Below are 16,333 nucleotides of genomic sequence, written 5' to 3'. Positions count from 1 at the left end.
GTGGTGAGAGTGTGTGAGGTCACCTATGACAAGGCTCCACTGGAGAAGGACGGCATCACCGTGGTGGTGAGTACCGCCCACAGTGTCACATGTCCCTCACATTTCCCTGTGAAGAGTAGAGGGGAGTGTCTCAGACAGGACTTCCCTTACTGATTCCTCCAAAAGACACGACGAGGGAGGGAAGGAGGGGGCAGAGTGTTATCAAACAAACTGCTCTGTGGTCAGTGGGGGCTGAGGTAGATGGGCAGGGGGGGGCAAATTCCTGGAGCACACCCGGTCCTTATATGCACGTAAACACAGGCACACATGCATGCATAAGTACTGATATACACCCAACATCCTGATAACAGCCAATACCCCTTCGAAGACCCATCTGGGTCACCCCTAAACACACAACTCGGACCAGTATCTGTATCTGAACGCGAAGACACTGTTTCTGATTACCCATAAGTCAATGTTCCATCGTTGCCATGGCAGCTGCAGAGCCTGGTTACTCCACACGGCCTCCACATCTCCATTTTTTTCTCTCTCTCAAGTTACGTAAGCACTAATCTTGTTTCCAGATACTTCCACCCAAATGGGAGAGGAGTCTGGTGGTCCAATGTGTCAAACTGGACCTTTGTTAGCCCGATACAGAAAGATATTGGCTTTATCTCCCACAACACACAATGATGACAAATACTTTACTCAGTAGGTCACCCCCATTGAATTCTATGGTCACTCCCACTAAGGCCAACTTTTAATCGTTGATATCCCAGTCTTATATGCACCATGCGCAATAGCCTGGGGACGAGGTTAAGTAAACACAAGACCCTGGATTTTTGTTTACGTGAAGGACATACTTAGCTTTCTGCCAGAGCCCTGGAAAACATTGAGGATCATAGCAATTGGCAATAGCTCTCCAGCATCCAGAAAAACAGAAGTGAATGCCTGGGAGGGGGTAGCCTTTGTCTTGGGGCGTCATGCACCCCAAAAATCTGAGGGGGAACAAAGTGCGTGAGGACGGCTGGGGGGATGTCTGGAGTGGGGCTAGGCCCCCTATCCTGAAGTTGGAGAATTTCAAATTTTTCGAACACCTGAAACCGGTTTTTCCCTGCAGCTCTGCAGAGTGGTCACTAGCTGGCACAGCCACAAAGTCATACAATCTGATTCTAACCTTAACAACACTGCTAACCCTAATGCCTAACCCTAACCACACTGCTAACCTTAATGCCTAACCCTAACTTAAAATTAAGATTTTTTAAAAAGCACAATTTTGTTGTCATAAATTTTTATGATGGAGCCAATATTGACTTTGCAGTTGACCCATCTAACGCCCAGTTCTGCCTCCGGGGTAAGATTCAAATAAAATTGTATTTGTCACATGTGCCAGATACAACAGTGAAATGCTTACTTACAAGCCCTTAACCAACAATGCTTTAAAAAAAATACAAATAAGTGTACATTTTTATTTTTAGTAAAAGTAACAAATAATTAAACTGCAGCAGTAAAATAACAAGTGAGGCTATATACAGGGGGTTACCGGTGTGGGAGCACTGGAGGTAATATGTACATGTAGAGTTAAAGTGACTATGCATAGATTATAAACAGCGAGTAGCAGCAGCGTAAAATAGGGTTCTGCCAAATCTTTTCAGTCTCCTGAGGGGGAATAGTCTTTGTCGTGCCCTCTTCACAACTGTCTTAGTGTGTTTGGACCATGGTAGTTTGTTGGTGATGTGAACACCAAGGAGCTTGAAGCTCTCAACCTGTTCCACTATAGCCTTGTTGATGAGAATGGGGCTCGGACCTCCTTTTCCTGTAGTCCACAATCATCTCCTTTGTCTTGATTACGTTGAGGGAGAGGTTGTTGTCCTGCCACCACATGACCAGGTCTCTGAACTCCTCCCTATAGGCTGTCTCATCGGTGATCAGGCCTACCAATGTTGTCATCGGCAAATTTGTTGTTGGTGTTGGTGAGTCGTGCCTGGCCATGCAGTCATGAGTGAACAGAGAGTACAGGAGGGGACTGAGCACGCACCCCTGAGCGGCCCCCGTGTTGAGGATCAGCGTTGCGGCTGTGTTGTTCCCAACCCTGCTAGAAAAACAGTCCTGTAGCTTAGCATCTGCTTCATCTGGCCACTTTCTTATTGATCTAGTCACTGGTGCTTCCTGATTTAGTTTTTTCTTGTAAGCAGGAATCAGGAGGATACAATTATGTTCAGATTTACCAAATGGAGGGTGAGGGAGATCTTTGTATGTGTCTGTGTGGAGGAAAGGTGGTCTAGAGTTTATTTATTTAACCCCCCCCCCCTCTGGTTGCACATTTAACATGCCGATAGAAATTAGGTAAAACTGATTTGAGTTTCCCTGCATTAAAGTCCCAGCCACTAGGAGCGCCGCCTCTGGATGAGCGTTCTCCTGTTTGCTTATGGCCACATACAGCTCATTGAGTGCGGTCTTAGTGCCAGCATCGGTCTGTGGTGGTATATAGACAGCTATGAAAAATATAGATGTAAATAGACCGCTCCTGCTGTCTCTAGAGTTGAAAATAGCAGGTCTGGAACAGGTAGCACATCCGGTGAACAGGTCAGGGTTCCATAGCCGCAGGCAGAACAGTTGAAACTGGAGCAGCAGCACGGCCAGGTGGGTTTGGGGACAGCAAGGAGTCATCAGGCCAAGTCGTCACGAGGCATGGTCCTAGGACTCAGGTCCTCCAAGAGAGAGAGAGCATACATAAATTCACACAGGACACCGGATAAGACAGGAAAAATACTCCAGATATAACAGACTGACCCTAGCCCCCCGACACATAAACTACTGCAGCATAAATACTGGAGGCTGAGACAGGAGGGGTCGGGAGACACTGTGGCTCCATCCGACGATACCCCGGACAGGGCCAAACAGGCAGGATATAACCCCACCCACTTTGCCAAAGCACAGCCCCCACACCACTAGAGGGATATCTTCAACCACCAACTTACCATCCTGAGACAAGGCCAGGTATAGCCCACAAAGATCTCAATCATAGGACCTACTGAAGAGATGAGTCTTCAATAAAGACTTCAAGGTTGAGACCTAGTCTGCGTCTCTCACATGGGTAGGCAGACCATTCCATAAAAATGGAGCTCTGGGGACAGTTAGGAGGCCTGCATCTTGTGACCGTAGCTTACGTGTAGGTATGTACGGTCGGACCAAATCAGGGAGATAGGTAGGAGCAAGCCTATGTAATGCTTTGTAGGTTAGCAGTAAAACCTTGAAATCAGCCATCAGCCATCAGGGGCTTCACCATGTTTCATCGAAATGTACAACTGTGTGTCATCCGCATAGCAGTGAAAGTTAGCATTATGTTTCCGAATGACATCACCAAGAGGTAAAATATATAGTGAAAACAATAGTGGTCCTAAAATGGAACCTTGAGGAACACTGAAATTTACAGTTGATTTGTCAAGACGACAAACCATTCTCAGAGACACTGATATCTTTCCAACAGATAAGATCTAAACCAGGCCAGAACTTTTCCGTGTAGACCAATTTGGGTTTCCAATCCCTCCAAAAGAATGTGGTGATCGATGGTATCAAAAGCAGCACTAGGGTCTAGGAGCACGACGACAGATGCAGAGCACAAGGACAGATGCAGAGCCTCTGTCTGACGCCATTTAAAGGTAATTTGCCATCTTCACAATGCAGTCTCAGTGCTTTGATGCGGTCTAAAACCAGTCTGAAGCGTTTCGTATACATTGTTTATCTTCTGGAAGGCCGTGAGTTACTGCGCAACAGCTTTTTCATTTTTTTTTGAGGAAGATGGGAGATTCGATATAGGCCGAATTGTTTATTTTTTTTTATTTATTTTTTTTTTTTTATATATATTTTCTGGGTCAAGGTTTGGCTCTTTCAAGAGAGGCTTTATTACTGCCACTTTTAGTGAGTTTGGTACACATCCGGTGGATAGAGAGATGTTTATTATGTTCAACATAGGAGGGCCAAGCACAGGAAGCAGTTATTTCAGTAGTTTAGTTGGAATAGGGTCCAGTATGCAGCTTGAAGGTTTGGAGGCCATGATTATTTTCATCATTGTGTCAAGAGATATAGTACCAAAACACTAGCCTGTGTTTTAGTAGCCTGAAATGGCTTCTTGGTAGCTAGTTGGCTGGGCTAGCTAAAGCCAACTTCATACAATTGCTAGGTGGCTAGTAGTATTACAGATACATTTATTTTATTTTAAACAGGACAAATCTGATGGAGCACGTGCCCCCTATGAGAATGACACCTCTGCTACCTCCAACCCTCTCCTTTATCTCTATAGGGATATTGGGGAAATCTGGAGAGATCTTGTCAAAGGGCTCGTACTCTATTAAGCAATAAGCTGTCCAGTGCCCCAAAATATTGACAACAACAATGAAGCTAGGGCCATACAAATGGATAGAGCTGTACTCTGTTATCATAGCTCTATCTGTCTGGCCTGCAGGGTGTTTTGCCTAGAACTCCGCTCACATGGACGGAGACCTGGGAGGATGGCTGTTCTTCTTAAAGGCTGCATCAACTGTTGAATAACTGTTGTTATAGGGAAGAAACAGGTGATGTGATGTTTTTCAGTTGAAGTGTAAACTCAATTGGGATATCGCTGTTAACTAGGAATTGATTATAGTGAATTGTTATAGTGAATTGTATGTTTATTCAATATCTCCACTGCGATTTGATGCTCTGGAGGCAGTGAGTTGCCTTGGCTACAGGATTTCACAGCTAGGGTCTCATAATTGGAAAGTTAATGTGAACAGTGTGTTCTGTGTGTTGAGAGCATGGTATTGGAGCAGGTCATCTTGTATCTATGACATTCTAAAAAGCATTCGGAGGTCACGTTGACCGGAACGGAAGCGTGTGTGTGTGTGTGTGTGTGTGTGTGTGTGTGTGTGTGTGCCAGCATGCGAGGTGAGTGCGCGTGTGATCATACCTCGTTTCCGGAGTAGGCCAGTGCTGCTGTTGTTGAGCCTATATTACCTCAGCCAACATCATGCAGCAGCTTACAACATGTACTACGCTGCAAATATTTAGCCTTCAGGAGCTGATGCTAGAAAGCCTAGGAAAACAGTAAGACACGGCCCAAGGCAAATAAATAGCCTAACCCCCAAATGAGAGATGGTCTGTTTTGGTGGTGGCTGCCGCCTAAGCTGCCTGGTAGGGATTGTGTGTGTGTGTGTGGGGGGGGGTAAGAGGCTCTTGGTCTCTGCTTCCACATGAAAGGCCAACTCCCTCCTCTGTTAGGTGTTACTATGGTAATTCCACACTGTTTACTATAAATGACACACCTACAGTGCCAGTCAAAAGTTTGGACACACCTACTCATTCCAGGGTTTTTCTTAATTATTTTTTCTGTAGAAAAAAAAATTATGACATAACACATGGAATCATGTCGTAACCCAAAGTTTTTAAACAAATCAAAATAGATTTTATATTTGAGATTCTTCAAAGTAGCCACCCGTTGCCTTGATGACAGCTTTGCACACTCTTGGCATTCTCTCAACCAGCTTCATGAGGTATTCACCTGGAATGCATTTCAATTAACAGGTGTGCCTTAAGTTTGTGAAATTTTGTGAAATGTCATTACTTAATGTGTTTGAGCCAATCAGTTGTATTGTGACAAGGGGTGGTTTACAGAAGATAGCCCTATTTGGTAAAAGACCAAGTCCATATTATGGCAACACCATAATACGAAACGACAGTCCATCATTACTTTAAGACATGAAGATCAGTCAATCCGGAAAATTTCAAGAACTTTGAACGTTTCTTCAAGTGCAGTCGCAAAAACCATCAAGCGCTATGATGAAATTGGCTCTCATGAGGACCGCCACAGGAAAGTAAGACCCAGAGTTAGCTCTGCTGCAGAGGATAAGTTCATTAGAGTTACCAGCCTCAGACATTGCAGCCCAAATAAATGCTTCACAGAGTTCAAGTGTCAGACACATCTCAACATCAACTGTTCATAGGAGACTGTACATCAGGCCTTAATGGTCGAATTGCTGCAAAGAAACCAGTACTAAAGGACACCACTAAGAAGAATATACTTACTTGGGCCAAGAAACACGAGCAATGACATTAGACCAGTGGAAATCTGTCCTTTTTGTCTTATCCGAAATTGTATATTTTTGGTTCCAACCGTCGTGTCTTTGTGAGACGCAGAGTAGGTGAACAGATGATCTCCGCATGTGTGGTTCCCAACCGTGAGGCATGGAGGAGGAGGTGTGATGGTGTGGGGGTGCTTTGCTGGTGACACTGTCAGTGGTTTATTTATAATTCAATGCACACTTAACCAGCATGGCTACCACAGCGTTCTGCAGCGATATGCCATCCCATCTGGTTTGCGCTTAGTGGGACTATCATTTGTTTTTCAACAGGACAAAGACCCAAAACACCTCCAGGCTGTGTAGGGGCTATTTGACCAAGAAGGAGAGTGATGGAGTGCTGCATCAGATGACCTGGCCTCCACAATCACCCGACCTCAACCCAATTGAGATGGTTTGGGATGAGTTGGCCTGCAGAGTGAAGGAAAAGCAGCCAACAAGTGTTCAGCGTATGTGGGAACTCCTTCAAGACTGTTGGAAAAGCATTCCAGGTAAAGCTGGTTGAGAGAATGCCAAGAGTGTGCAATGCTGTCAAGGCAAAGGGTGGCTACTTTGAAGAATGTGAAATCTAAAATATATTTTGATTTGTTTAACACTTACTTCAGGTTACTACATGATTCCATGTGTTTTTTCATAGTTTTGATGTCTTCACTATTATTCTACAATGTAGATTATAGTAAACAACCCTGGAATGAGTGGGTGTGTCCAAACGTTTGACTGGAACTGTATTTGGGACTATTGTTGAGAGGTATGAGTAAGTGACATATTTTAAACGCTCCCCAGACAGCCAGCCCTCCCTGGAGATCAACAGGCCCTGGGTCCAGACTACTGTGACTGTAGATCAACAGGCCCTGGGTCCAGACTACTGTGACTGTAGATCTGCAGGCCCTGGGTCCAGACTACTGTGACGGTAGATCTGCAGGCCCTGGGTCCAGACTACTGTGGCTGATACTGTGACTAGATCAACAGGCCCTGGGTCCAGACTACTGTGACTGTAGATCAACAGGCCCTGGGTCCAGACTACTGTGACTGTAGATCTGCAGGCCCTGGGTCCAGACCACTGTGGCTGATACTGTGACTGTAGATCAACAGGCCCTGGGTCCAGACCACTGTGGCTGATACTCATTCCAAAATCATGGGCATTAATATGGAGTTGGGCCACCCACATGGAGTTGGGGACCTTTACACCACTCCAGCCAACACTTGGCATTGCGCATGGTGATCTTAGGCTTGTGTGCAGCTGTTTTGCCGTGGAAACCAATTTCATGAAGCTCCTGACAAAGTTATTGTGCTGATGTTGCTTCCAGAGGCTGTTTGGAACTCTAGTAAGTGTTGCAACTGAGGACCGATGATTTTTACACGCTTCAGCACTTGGCGGTCCCGTTCTGTGAGCTTGTGTGGCCACTTCGCGGCTGAGCTGTTGTTGCTCCACTTCAAAATAAATGCACTTACAGTTGTCCGGTTCAGCTCTAATTAGAGCAGAGATTTGACAAACTGACTTCTTGGAAAGGTGGCATCCTATGACTGAGCCATGTCAAAAGTCACTGAGCTCTTCAGTAAGGCCATTCTACTGCCAATGTTTGTCTATTGAGATTTCATTGCTGTGTGCTTGATTTTATACACCTGTCAGCAACTTTTTTTTCCCTCATCAATCTCCACAAAATACCCTAAAATGACAAAACAAAAACAAGGTTTTAGACATTTTTGCAAAAAAAAAATGTTTATATTTTTTTCAACATACAGTTGAAGTTTACATACACCTTAGCCAAATACATTTAAACTCAATTTTTCACAATTTCTGACATTTCATCCTAGTAACAATTCCCTGTCTTAGGTCAGTTTGGATCACCACTTTATTTTAAGAATGTGAAATGTCAGAATAATAGTAGAGAGAATGATTTACTTCAGCTTTTATTTTCTTTCATCACATTCCCAGTGGGTCAGAAGTTTACATACACTCAATTAGTATTTGGTAGCATTGCCTTTAAATTGTTTAACTTGGGTCAAACTTGGGTTCTTTAAAGTTATGTCGATAAAGGACTTGTTTTACTGTGGATATAGATACCTTTGTACCTGTTTCCTCCAGCATCTTCACAAGGTCCTTTGCTGTTATTCTGGGATTGATTTGCACTTTTCGCAGCAAAGTACATTCATCTCTAGGAGACAGAACGCATCTCCTTCCTGAGCGGTATGATGGCTGCGTGGTTCCATGGTGTTTATACTTGCATACTATTGTTTGTACAGATTAACGTGGTACCTTCAGGCATTTGGAAATTGCTCTCATGGATGAACCAGACTTGTGGAGGTCTACAAAGTTCTTTTTACTTGTGGAGGTCTTGGCTGATTTCTATTGATTTTTTTCCTATGATGTCAAGCAAAGAGGCACTGAGTTTGAAGGGAGGCCTTGAAATACATCCACAGGTACACCTCCAATTGACTCAAATGATGTCAATTAGCTTATCAGAAGCTTCTAAAGCCATGACATCATTTTCTGGAATTTTCCAAGCTATTTAAAGGCACAGTCAACTTAGTGTATGTAAACTTCTGACCCACTGGAATTGTGATACAGTGAAATAATGTCTGTAAACAATTGTTGGAAAAATACTTGTCATACACAAGGTAGATTTCCTAACCGACTTGCCAAAACTATAGTTTGTTAACAAGAAATTTGTGGAGTGGTTGAAAATGACTTTTAATGACTCCAATCTAAGTGTATGTAAACTTCCAACTTCAACTGTACCTTATTTACATAAGTATTCAGACCTTTTGCTATGAGATTCGAAATTGACCTCAGGTGCATCCTGTTTCCATTGATCATCCTTGATGTTTTTACTATTTGATTGGAGTCCACCTGTGATAAATTAAATTGATTGGACATGATTTGGAAAGGCAAACAACTTTCTACATAGGGTCCCATAGTTGACAGTGCATGTCAGAGCAAAAACCAAGCCATGAGGTTGAAGGAATTGTCCGTAGAGCTCAGAGACAGGATTGTGGCAAGGCACAGATCTGGGGAAAGGTACCAAAACATTTCTGCAGCATTGAATGTCCCCAAGGACACAGTGGATTCCATCATTTTTTAATGGAAGAAGTTTGGAACCACCAAGACTCTCTTCCTAGAGCTGGCTAAACTCAGCAATTGGGGGAGAAGGGTCAGGGAGGTGACCAAGAAACAGATGGTCACTCTGACAGAGCTCCAGAGTTCTTACGTGATGATGGGAGAACCTTCCAGAAGGACAAACCATCTTTGCAGCATTCCACCAATCAGACCTTTATGGTAGAGTGGTCAAACGGAAGCCACTACCCCATAAAAAGCACATGACAGCCCATCTGGAGTTTTCCAAAAGGCAAATATAGATTCTCAGACCATGAGAAACAAGATTGAACTCTTGGGCCTGAATTCCAGAACCACGTCTGGAGGAAACATGGCACCATCCCTACGGTGAAGCATGGTGGTGGCAGCTTCATGCTGTGGGTATGTTTTTCAGCAGGGTTGTTGTGTTAAAAAGAAAATCATCAATTTTAGAATAAGGCTGTAACGTAACAAAATGTGAAGGGGTGTGAATACTTTCCGATTGCACTGTGTGTATATATAGTGTATCTTGCTGCGCTTTGTAAGCACAGATCTAAAATGCTTCTTATTGTCATTTCTGCTCGGCATCTTACTAATTATGTGCTTCAGATGAGCAGACAGCGCTCTAACTGATTTGTACTGTAGCTACTGTTCTCCGGTGCTTTTCTAATAGGCAGCGTATTTCTCAGGTAAAATGCAAGATTAACTTTAAGCAAAAAATTGGAAATATAGCTGGCTACATTATGTTTATGATAGGCCTAAACATTAGAAATATGATGGATATGCATAGTGTTAGCTTTTTCATTGTAAGCTCATTTACCTTTGGCTGCCAGCCAAATAGCATTGCACTTCTGTTGTCATCTGATGAAAATGAATCTATTTTCTGCTGAATGTGTTGCATTAATGTATTTTCTGTAAAGGAAAACTATAGTTGCACGTCCCTGATCAGTCTGTTGAAGCAAAAAAAAACACTTTCAATATAAAAGGCGACTCTGTCAATACACAGCCGGACTCACCTGCTCCTGCTTTCTCACGTTGTGCTACTTACTAACAAACACGTGACTGGATAATCTGTTATGGGGAACTAAGTAAGCATCATAATGTGACAGGTGAAATGAAGAACGCAATCTGCTTTATCTCCTAATGAATTACACAAGTTAACTGCAGATATTTACTTTAAAAAAATAGCTACAAATATTAAAATGTATTTAAAAACTTCAAATAGTTTCAATGGTATTGAAAAACCATCCCAAATACCCTGGTATACTGTATATACGGTATACCGCCCAATCCTAGTGTGCTTGGCATTGCAGTGGCATGCAAACCAATGTTTTTCCCACTGTGGTCACCTGAGCTTTCATTTTAAACAACTTTGTGAAGCTTAGAAAATGACAACAGAGAACACTTCCAGTACAGTCAACACAACATTCCAAAGTGCTATGCATGAGATTCCAAACCATACTATTTCCCAGGAGCATCGCGTCATTAATGCTCGAACACATCGCACCGAAAGTAGATCTAGTGTTAATCTGCCGATCGTTTTCACAACATTCTACATGTAAAATCCGCTCCCTAATTATGTTTAGAGGTGCTAAGTACTCACAGCCAGCAAATGCTATTGGTGTGTCTGAGCCCTAAGGCCGCAGTCTCTCTCTCTCCCTCCCCAGGACTGGCAGTTTGACGACGGCGCGCCCCCTCCCTCTAAGGTGGTGGAGGACTGGCTGAGTCTGCTAAGGTCCCGTTTCCTAGAGGATCCAGGCTGCTGCGTAGCTGTGCACTGTGTGGCTGGACTGGGCAGGTGAGGGGATCAGCTCAGTTGTAGTGCATGGTGCTCATAACACCAGGATAGTGGGTTTGTTTCCCGGGACCACCTATATTTAAAATGTATGCACACATGACTGTAAGTCACTTTGAGTATATGCATCTGCTAAATGGCTATTATTATTATTGATACTCTGTATTAGGGGACCAGTAGGATGCTCTGTAGTGAATGGACAACAGTGTTTGAGTATTCATGCATATCATTGCCTATAATCAGATCAAGGGGACATTTTTGATTTAAGGTTAACAAGGTATCACAGGGAACTGGATCCAAAGAGGTTGTGTTGACTGTCACTGAGCTTTGCACAGTGCTTACCAAGTTTATCTGCCAGTCAGTTGGTTAAACCTGGGTCAAGGGAAGCTCATTCTCACTGTACCCACACCTCTCCAGGTTCAAGGATAGGCACCTCGGGTTGCGTCCCAAGTGGCAGCTCTATATATGGTGCCGTATGGGACACACCCATTGTTAATCTGTAGGGGAAAGAAAAGGGCCCTTCTGAGTAAGACAGATAATAGCGGCGAGTATCCTTCTAGCTCAGCGCTTCAGCGTGTTTTCCCAGTACCCACTCTTCCTCTACACAGCCACAATGAGGTAGCCTGGTCCCAGATCTGTGTGTGCTGGTGTGACAATAACCAAAGGAGTTGGCAAGAAATCACAAAAAGATATGGGACCAGGCTAATGCGTAGCTGCCCACCCCATCAAACTGAACAACCTCTTCTAGACCTGTGTCTAGACCCCTCCCTGTCTCCCCTTCTCTCTGAGGGCTGGCTAGCTAGCTAGCCTATAACTGGGCCAAAGTCAACACAAACAGACCCCTTGGTGCCCCCGTGCTGCAGCAATTCAGTAATCCCACAGTATTATTAGAGGCACCGGGGGGTGAAGTCTGAAGACGAAACAGGAAGGAGGCATTTGTTTTTGCGGTCCCCTCTTCACTGTACGTACGCTGGGCTCCTTCCATGACCTTTTAGCTGGGATCAGGCCCGACCCCAGTCGGAGCAGAGCGGGGGCCAATACCCTATAATTGAATCTGCTGTTCCATCCCATTCCATCTAGTATTTATATCAGGCCCCAGCCCAGAAGCCCAGTAACTAGAGATGACCCTGGATCCACCCCTCTGTCTGCAGCAGGGATAGGCTAACTTTCCCTCCTGTCGTTTTGAAGCTGTGAGGGGAGAAAGTGAGCCATTCTAGCTAGCAACCGCCCCACTGGGACATGTTTTAGAACAATAGGACAGTATTATACTGATCAGACTTTGTGTAAACACACAGTGTGGCTGCTGCTCTTCTTCTTATTACACACAAACAAACAGTCCAACAGAATGTAGTAGGGGTAGAGTCATAAACCGAGTGACATGGGGGGGAGGGGGCCCCCGCCCCTGGCAGTCTAGTTTTGGAGGCAGTATAACCCTGGCAGTCTGGGTTTGGGGGCAATATAACCCTGGCAGTCTGGTTTGGGGGCAGTATAACCAACCCTGGCAGTCTGGTTTGGGGCAGTATAACCCTGGCAGTCTGGTTTGGAGGCAGTATAACCCTGGCAGTCTGGTTTGTTTGGCAGTCTGGTTTGGGGGCAGTATAACCCTGGCAGTCTGGTTTGGGGGCAGTATAACCCTGGCAGTCTGGTTTGGGGGCAGTATAACCCTGGCAGTCTGGTTTGGGGCAGTATAACCCTGGCAGTCTGGTTTGGGGGCAGTATAACCCTGGCAGTCTGGTTTGGGGGCAGTATAACCAACCCTGGCAGTCTGGTTTGGGGCAGTATAACCCTGGCAGTCTGGTTTGGGGGCAGTATAACCCTGGCAGTCTGGTTTGGGGGCAGTATAACCCTGGCAGTCTGGTTTGGGGGCAGTATAACCCTGGCAGTCTGGTTTGGGGGCAGTATAACCCCATCTCTGACGCATGTCTCCCTTCCCCAAGGAGCTAGCCTCAGCTTTTGAAATGGTGCCAATGTTTTCTTGGCCTAACTTATTTATTTTCATATGTTTCAAATGGGAAAGACTGTTTCAGCACCCTTTTTCTCTGAGCGAAGGCTCACTAAGAGGGGGTTACAGGCTTACATTTAGGTTGTGTTTTGGATGTGTGTGTCTAACAGTAAAAACCTTAATGGCCCATGATTTGATTTGTTTTGAAACGTTCACAGAATATTGTGTCCCTGGTTTATTCTGAGACTTCCACATCTTTATCCCCGCTCCTCATTAAAAAGACCCAAAACCCTGAGGTTATGGCGGAACGAGCCCCCTTTAACCCTATTAGGAAGCAGTGTTGAGCTAAAGCTTTTGTGGATTCAACAGGTTAGTGGAAGTTTGTCTGGCTGAAAGCACATAGCTCTGTCTGTGTCTTGTAAGGGGATGCTCTGTTTGAGAAGGTTGTGTATGGGAGCACACACACACACAGAGATTGTCTCACACTTTGCCTTTCTATGTCCCACACACTCTGGGGGGAAGTTTTCATCTGGGTACAGATCTAGCTTCTCCTTCCCCAATCCTAAACATAACCATTAGTGGTGGAAATGCTAAACTGATCCCAGATCAGCATCTAGGAGCAACTTCACCCTCCACGTCCCAAGCTTTCACTGTTTCAGTAAAGGACACCACTCACCAGCTGTTCTCTGGCCCTCGTATTCAGGAGTCACCACTGTCCTATCCAGCCACACGTTATTCTGTTCTGTACAGTAAGGTATAGCAGTGCGTCCCCTACCATTTGTAGTTGGCCTTAGCCCCCTATCTACCCCCTCTATAGTTCCCTGCCTAAAATCATTTTGGTTTCAATAGATCATTTTGGTGCCAAAGGGCCTGAATGAAGCTTTGGGACCCTTTGCATCCCATCTGGAAAGGAATCTAAGAAAGAAAGTCAACTTTCTATATCAGTTAGTGATGTGATTGTTTCTGACTGGCCTGCTGTGGATGTTCTGTCTTGGCAGAGCCCCGGTGCTGGTGGCGTTGGCACTGATCGAGAGTGGGATGAAGTATGAGGACGCCATCCAGTTTATCAGACAGTGAGTATCCCTCACTCTCTTTCCGTCTTACTGTTCTTCTCTTCTGTATTCTGCCAAACTCTCTTGATCTACTGCGGTCATGTTATGAAACTTGTTGCGCTTGCGTTCATTGTCATGGCTGTCAGACACACATATTTTGAATGATTTAAATGCTTATGGATCTGTCTGTTTTGAACAAGTTGCCCTATTATTAGAGGATAAGAACCTCTACAGATGAGGTCTGTAGTTCGTTCTTGAATATCCATGTTTTTTTGTTTTCCAGGAAGCGCCGAGGGGCGATCAACAGCAAGCAGCTGACCTACCTGGAGAAGTACCGACCCAAACAGAGACTGCGCTACAAAGACCCACACATCTTCAAGAACAAGTGCTGCATCATGTGACCCCTCCTCTCCTGCTCAGCCAATCATCTGCCTGCCACCGACTGATCTGACGACGACGGACGAGTCCATAGCCAATGCACTTTGTGACTGAACTTTTGGATTTATAAATCATGAACTGAGCTGAGCAGCTCCACCAAAGGAAGGGTGTGATGTCTCCCTGGTGCCTAATGACAGCGCTTACTGAGGGGGTCGATGGATCCAGCCAAGACCTCCTTGAATCTGACTTTTTATCCAAGAGCCAGGCGAAGGTAGCTTGGATTGGATGGTGGCAATAGGACGTTGACTCTTGCCACATTGAACTCCATCATAACCATTGGGTGGTGCCTCGCCGCAAATGACTTGACTTGGTAATTGTACCTCCAACACCCCTTGCTACCAAATGGTGGTAGCGCCTCAACTCATGATCTGAAAGACAGCCAGCTTTAGATGTATGAATATAAAACCAATGTGAATCATGGGATTTTTGTTTTGTTTTTGTGCCTGGTGGCCCCTTTTTGCCCTGCCGAGAGTAGGTACTGGGCTGTTCTGTTCACTCCTTGTTCCAATGACCTGATGATTACTGTAATATATTTTTGTCATGATGCCCCTTTCTAGCTTGCAGATGAGAACAGAGGGGTTGGGATGGTTATAGGGTGGGGTGCACTTGGATGATGACCAACAGGTTTATTTGTACTGTACCTCAATTTTGTAACTGATGTTAGGCTAGGTAGGACGATTATTCACTTACACTGGCTCACGGGTGTATGGGAGGAAGCAGAGTTAAATTTCCCCTAGACTCTGATCTTGGGTCAGTTTTGCAGTTTCCCAACTAATGTTAAGGTTAGGATTTGGGGAGGGGAAGCTGATCCTAGATCTGTACCTAAGGGACAAAAGGCCACAGTGCTCTACGGTCATATCCTGTACTGAATACGTGTCCCTCTCTCTACCATACTCTTTGTTACACGGCAGCTGTGCATTGAGTCTACTCGCAGGGAGTTAAATGCTGTTGCTGAATTCAAGGGTCACGTCAAAACACTTTGGTTTACCCCACCCACCCCCATTGGCATAGTTGGTTAGGCCAACCAGAATGAATGCACGTTCTGCGTTTTGTTTTCTAGCCCAGTTTCTCTATCAGGTCAACTCTTGTACAGGTGTAGTCAGTTTACACCTCACCAGACACACAGCCTTGTCTCTGTTCGCTGCATTGAAGTCGCCTTCCGTCTGCCTTTTGAAGAAACCACCTTCAGCTGTATAGAAATAAAGTGTTTGTCATGGAACTGCTCATTCCTGGTGCGATGAGCTGAGTGGGAGACATTGGATTATGTAAGAGGAGCGTGAAAATATGACACAGCAGTAGCAGTCATCCACTTTGTTTTGATTGACTCACTACTTTAATTACTCTCCACGAAATGCTTCCACCTGCTGGACGTAATGAGTAGCTACAGGGTGTGGATTTAACTTCGATGGACTCGATCCAAAATATGTTATAATTAGCTGTATTAATAATAAACAATTTTGTTATCAGAGTATGACAGTATTTCAAATCTCTGAACAGTAAAAATACCTGTTTTGCCAAGTAGATGGTGCCTTTGAGTTATGGGTTGACCTCAAGACTTACAAAGGGGGATTGACCTGAGGGAAAGGGCTTTCAAGATCTTGGCCAGATGTTTATGTGTAGACGAGTAAAATAATTGATTGTGGTCAGATACTCAACACCTTCAGAGGTAGACTGGACAAATTGATTGGATGAAAGATTCCCTTTCTCAAATTTGGTAGTCTCTACTGTGCGTAGGGGCCCACACTCATATTCCATTCTTCCACTTCAGCAGGACCAGGGCCCTGTGATTCCTGGGCCATGTTTCCCTTCCCCAGATGGGAGAGACTCTAGGCTAGCCTGGGAATCCAAACGGTTTGGTTTCGATTCCCAGGCTGTATCCCAAATGGCACCATGTCAAAAGTTAGGATACTATATAGGGAATAGGGTGCTATTTAGAAC

General features: G+C 44.8%; 1 protein-coding gene across 1 annotated transcript in view; it reads left to right on the top strand.

The window, feature by feature from the left end:
- The window catches only part of LOC135551771 (protein tyrosine phosphatase type IVA 3), a 19,827-nt gene extending 3,963 nt beyond the window's left edge, over positions 1–15,864 (top strand). The window contains exons 2-5 of the mRNA XM_064982991.1: positions 1–66; positions 10,836–10,966; positions 13,904–13,978; positions 14,241–15,864. The exon at positions 1–66 is cut by the window's left edge and continues 27 nt beyond it. Of these exons, the coding sequence (XP_064839063.1) occupies positions 1–66; positions 10,836–10,966; positions 13,904–13,978; positions 14,241–14,358 (390 nt within the window). The 3' untranslated portion in view covers positions 14,359–15,864. The remainder of the gene's footprint in view (positions 67–10,835; positions 10,967–13,903; positions 13,979–14,240) is intronic.
- The last annotated feature ends 469 nt before the right edge of the window (positions 15,865–16,333 follow it).

This window comes from Oncorhynchus masou, chromosome 13 (genome assembly GCF_036934945.1).
Source record: "Oncorhynchus masou masou isolate Uvic2021 chromosome 13, UVic_Omas_1.1, whole genome shotgun sequence".
Taxonomy (NCBI): domain Eukaryota; kingdom Metazoa; phylum Chordata; class Actinopteri; order Salmoniformes; family Salmonidae; genus Oncorhynchus; species Oncorhynchus masou.
This window is presented reverse-complemented; position numbering and strand designations above follow the sequence as displayed.